At 31.5% G+C, this 5,929-nt stretch overlaps 1 protein-coding gene across 1 annotated transcript; it reads left to right on the top strand.

The window, feature by feature from the left end:
- Positions 1 to 249: 249 nt before the first annotated feature.
- LOC145062784 (cationic amino acid transporter 9, chloroplastic-like) lies at positions 250 to 3,547 on the top strand. Its single transcript, XM_079010372.1, has 8 exons — positions 250 to 625; positions 1,270 to 1,679; positions 1,796 to 1,972; positions 2,074 to 2,298; positions 2,389 to 2,565; positions 2,650 to 2,907; positions 3,029 to 3,118; positions 3,240 to 3,547. The coding sequence occupies exons 1-8, from the start codon at positions 421 to 423 to the stop codon at positions 3,381 to 3,383; spliced, it is 1,686 nt and encodes a 561-aa protein (XP_078866498.1). The 5' UTR covers positions 250 to 420; the 3' UTR covers positions 3,384 to 3,547.
- The last annotated feature ends 2,382 nt before the right edge of the window (positions 3,548 to 5,929 follow it).

Genomic DNA, 5,929 nt, shown 5'->3' on the forward strand with positions numbered 1-5,929 from the left:
TTTAGTATTTAGCTCAAATGTCTTAATTCAATTTGAGATTAAATGTACCGTCAAAAATAAAATAAAAAAGAGCTAATTTTTCAAATGAATTTTCTTTATTTTATAATTAAGAAAAAAATTTATGTGAGCGTTTATAAAGTAATAATAATTTAATTGATACATAAGAGATAATTAAATAACTAAATTAGAAAAATATATTTATGTTTTCCTATTTTGTTTGTAGGTAACCCATAACCCTGAAGACTAGATTGTAAACATTTCACAACATAGGGTTTCAAGTTTAATTATTTTCTGAACTCATGTTAATGATTGATTATTAGTCCACACAGAGTCAGATATCCTCCGCTATCATTTTCTCTCCGGCGAACTTCTCGTCGCAGTTTGAAGAACACAAGATACAAATTTGCTGTAAATTATAGGATGAGCGTTTCTTCTTCATCATCACCTTTCTCTCAGTTTTGGTCTTCAGCGCTCAGATCTAAACCACTAGGCAAATCATCTGACACAGGCGAAGGTCTGGTACGCCGTCTTGGACCTTTTGACTTGATTTTATTAGGCATTGGCGCTTCCATTGGTGCCGGTATCTTCGTCGTAACCGGCACCATCGCCCGCGATGCTGGTCCTGGTACGTTTTATTTCACAATTTAAACCATGTACTTAAGAATTTATCATTGATTTTGCAATCGAGTTTTATCTGTTTTGGGGGATTGCAAGAGTGTTAAACTTGTAAGTTGTTTTGTTCAGTGGTTTATTATGAGCTTTATAATGAAAATCTATCTCCTGTTGTTGCCTGATAAGATTTTATTTCACTTGATGCACATGACTCATAAAATTTACGTTTCCATTTCCCTGATCAAAGTGGATTATGTCCGTGAAATAATTGTTGCTTTGTTTGATTAAAGCTTCAACCGAATTCCATGAATATGTATAAACCATGATTGCAATGAGCCTGGATCGACTGAAACAGCTAAGACATTTTCTGATGTCAATGGAATAAAGATTAATTTTTCATCTTTAAAATCGCTACCAAACATCAGATTTTAATGAGACAAAAGTTGCAATTTTTTGGTTGCAAATGACTTCAGCATTGTATTCCTTTCCATTCCATTTATTCTGTGAACCAAGCACCCGTTAAGTTGATGTCTAAGCTTGATTGATCTCTTAAGATTTTACATTCCTTACAAAATATTGATTTTTTTAGTATAAATGCATATCATCTATCACATGACGATTTAATCCCGAATATTACTAACACTTTCACTATTACAGGAGTTACAATTAGCTTCCTACTGGCAGGAGCATCATGTGTCCTGAATGCCTTATGTTATGCTGAATTAGCAACTCGATTCCCTGCTGTTGTTGGAGGAGCATACATGTACACATACACAACTTTCAATGAGCTTACTGCTTTTCTTGTGTTTACACAAATGATGCTTGATTATCATATTGGTGCAGCTAGCATAGCCCGTAGCTTAGCAAGCTACATAGTTAATATATTAGATCTCATACCCTCTGTGAAAGATAATATTCCCAATTGGGTTGGACATGGTGGTGATGATATTTTTGGCTTTCTATCCTTCAACATCTTGGCTCCTATCCTTCTAGTCCTTCTGACAATTCTCCTATGTCGTGGTGTTGGAGAATCTACCCTAGTCAATACTGTCATGACCATGACCAAGGTAATTTGTCACTATCACTATCACTGTCATTGTCATTGTCAGTGTCATTGTCAGAGTCAGTGTCATTGTCAGTGTATTATTAAAGTTATCTTTTTTTTTTTGGCTCATGATGACAGGTAAGTATTGTTTTTGTGGTGATCATTGTTGGTGCTTTTGAAGTTGATGATTCAAACTGGTCACCTTTTGCTCCAACTGGTTTTAAATCCATACTGACCGGGGCCACTGTAGCTTTTTTCGCATATGTTGGATTTGATGCGGTTGCGAATTCCGCCGAAGAATCTAAAAGACCACAGGTATCATAAAACAAAACAAAACAAAAAAACACAGTACAACCTGTTCTGTTCTGTCATGTCCTACAGACTTTTTACATACTGATAGAGGTTTCTTTTGTCAGCGGGACCTACCAATAGGCATCATTGGGAGCCTTCTTGTTTGTGTTGTACTATACATCGGTGTTTGCTTAGTTATAACAGGAATGGTTCCTTACAAATTGCTCGGTGAAGATGCTCCTTTAGCCGAGGCATTCAAATCCAAAGGATTGAACTCCGTATCAATCCTAATCAGCATCGGTGCCATTGCTGGACTTACCACAACTCTATTGGTTGGCCTTTATGTTCAGGCAAGCACAGTACACAATACACAGTACACAGTATACAAGTATACATGTGTTATCATCATTTAAATAACCAGAGTGTTTTGTAATGAGCAGTCTAGGTTGTATCTTGGGCTTGGAAGGGATGGTTTGCTACCTGCAATATTTGCAAAGGTTCATCCAACGCGTCATACTCCAATTCATGCTCAAATTTGGGTTGGAATTGTTGCTTGTGTTTTGGCTGGATTGTTAAACGTGACTCTTCTGTCACATATTCTCTCAGTTGGATCACTCGTATGTTTGTTTGCTTCTAGTTTCTTCGTTTATTTGTTTATTATATTTATAGCATCTTACTTTTTAAATTTTTTTTAATTGTAGGCAGGTTACTCGGTTGTTGCAGCATGTGTAATAACTCTTCGGTTGGATGATAATATTGATATTAATATTAATACTCAACTCACAACCAATTCAATGTCAAAGAGGACAGATTGCATCACAAGCATTATTGTAATTGCTTTTTGTGGTTTTACTGCTGGAATTCTTTATCGATTCGGTGGCTCAACTCTTGCGTATATATTTCTTATTTTACCCCTGGCTATTGCAATCCTTGCAGCTGCAAATCTTCAATTTAGGCAGGCGAGTTTCTAGTCAATTATAACATTCTACTTTCAATATATCGTTTATTTATTTTTTTTCTTATTAAGGAATTGTACTTTGAAAAAATATATTAAATTATAAATTTGGTATTATCCTGCAGGTTTATAAAGATCCACCTGGTTTTTCTTGCCCGTGGGTCCCAATACTACCTGCTGTCTGCATTTTTTTTAACATATTCCTTTTCGCTCAGGTTTGTTTTTGCTTTTGCTTTTGCTATTTGCTATTCTTTATTAATATATGTGTCAATTTTTTTATAACAACACTTGCTATTTCGCTATTTTTGCTGAAACTGATTTTAACTTTTTCTGCAGCTTAACTATGAAGCATGGGTGAGATTTGTGGTGTTAAGCATTGTTGCTGGGTTTGTATATGCATTTTATGGGCAATATAATGCGATTCATGCAAGTGATGATACCAATTATTACCAAACATTGCCATCAATAGAAGCTCAATAATTTCGTTATTGTTGTAATATTATTTGTTTCCCATAAGTGGGCCCTGTTGTAAGTTGTAACCACAGTTTAAAAACCATACTTTTGTTGAATCTAATAATATATAACCTAAAATAGGGTTATGAAAGATGAATGTTATTGGTTCATGGATCCTTAAATTTAATCAATCGATTGTTTTTTTTAAATGACTGTTTTTTATTGAACCCCCAAAAAGAAAGATTTACAATGACAATCTCGAAGAATAAAACCTTCTTGTAGGGACTGAAATTGAAAAAAATATATTGAATCCAAACGGTTAAAAAGAACACCTTACCTACCTAAAAGTGTTTTTGAGAGCTTTTGGTTGCATTTGATAACGTAAAATAATTTGTGTGTGTGTGTGTGTGTTTGGGGGGGGGGGGGGGGGGGGATTGGGAGTTGGTGGGTGTGGGTAGGTAAGGATGTGGTGGGTTGGTGGTGTTAAGATAGGGGTAGATAGAGGTGAGAGTGGGTGTGTGTTTATATTTTAGAAAATTTTGGAATTAAAAAAATATGGAAAACAATGATTATCGATTTTCAAAAAATTCAACATCTTTGTAATTTAAAAAAACAGAGAATTTTGATTTTCTCTGAAAAAATTTATGTCTCGTATCACACTTTTCTTTGGTATCACCAAGGTGTTGTTTGTTTTTTGTAAAAAAACATTTTCAGACTTCTTATTGTTGCGCGACGTAGCATACACGCAACACTTTTAATCTCGCAGCTGTTTGTTTTTTAGAAGTCTTCAGAGTAAAAAACATATGCTCGTGTTCTGTTTGGCGCAACACTTGTATTGCCTCTTCCAGTCTTTTCTTCTTCTTTTTTCTTGCTGAAATCTTGATTATACGTTGCTGAAATCTTATTTTACATTTTTTTTCGTTTTTTTTTTTGTTTATTTTTGTTGAATTCTTTTTTCTTCGGTTTTTTTATATTGAATAATGATAAATTCTTGATAAAATATTATTATTTTTTGCTAAAATATCGTTATTGTTTGTTGAAATATCATTATTTTTTTACTGAAATATCATAAATTCTTACTGAAATGTCATACATTATTAATTTTTCTGTATTAAAAAACTATTTCGTTTTATAAAATCAATTTATTTTAATTTTTTAATATTTGCAGAAGCATGCAGATGTTAAAAAAAACAAACACATTTCTTATTATAGTGCAACCGTTTGGTCCACTTTTTCTACTGCAGAGGGTTACAGAGGTGGTCCGCAAACTTCATAAATTTTTGTTTTAAAAAAACAAACAACACCTAACAGTTAGTCAACTTGTCATCATAGTTAAATACTTATATTGTTTTAAGTGAATCTTAACTATGTAAATGTCTATTTTGAAAATTTATTTTTAGATCTTATGGAGCGGACGCGACAAGTGTTCACCAAGGGCACCATGCACTGCGGCTTTCCCTCAACATGCACGTTAAGCTCAAACTCAATTCTTGGCAAAGGCTTGGAGAGAAGAGAGAAAGCTAAACTCAATTGTTTTTGTTTTGTCTTTTTTCCATTTGTTTTATATTTTTCATTTTTTCTTACAACTTACCACACCCATCCTAAGTTAGATGTGTAGTATGAGAAAACTAATATAATAATGATATAGCAGATAAAAAAACTGAGATGACAATACATCAAAGTACAAAGATAAAAAAAAAAAAAAAAAAAAGTGAGATAACTAAGGTGGTAGCATACCAAAAACGACTAGTAGCCCGAGAACTTTAATCAAGTCGATGTTTTTTTGACAGAATGTGCTACAAAACCATATTTAGCATAGATGTGTTACTAAACACTTGAACACATTTTTTCGGAAATCATATTTCACAGAAGAACCTCATTTAATTCATATTTAAAAAATAATATTCATATACTAGTTGCAAGACCTATGTACTATATGAGTTTATTAGGAAACAAAATGTTAAATATGAAGGTGTAAATATTTAGGAGTTTGAAATTATAAGAACAATAAGAAAAATCTTGAATTATTGAAATTGACGTGCTCATTTTTTTTAAAACTTAAACAAATAATTTAAATAAATATACAAAGGAAATAATTGGGCTTTAATTTAAGAATTTTAAAATTAGAACAAAATTTGTATTAATGAAATTGATATATATATATATATATATATATATATATATATATATATATATATATATATTATTGTATTTATTACAATTATTATATTTAAATATCATGTATAATTTAATAAAATGGGAAAAAATATAGAATGATAAATGAAAAAAAAAATTAATTTAAAATAACCATGAAATTACATGTGAAAAATGAATGAATATGACATGTGACAAAAAATATTTATTAGAGAAGATTATATTTAAATACTATGTAGAATTTAATAAAATGAAAAAAGAAACTATAAAATAACATGTGAAAAAAAATTAAATAACATATGTGACAAAATGAATAAAAATATAATATATGATAATTCTTTTTGTTTACTAAAATAGATTAATTGTAATTTCGTTTGGCTGTTTTTCATTTCAAATATCAGTCCTATTAAAATATACAT

The sequence above is a fragment of the Lactuca serriola genome, chromosome 7 (genome assembly GCF_051521515.1).
Source record: "Lactuca serriola cultivar US96UC23 chromosome 7, Lser_US96UC23_V15, whole genome shotgun sequence".
NCBI classification, from domain to species: domain Eukaryota; kingdom Viridiplantae; phylum Streptophyta; class Magnoliopsida; order Asterales; family Asteraceae; genus Lactuca; species Lactuca serriola.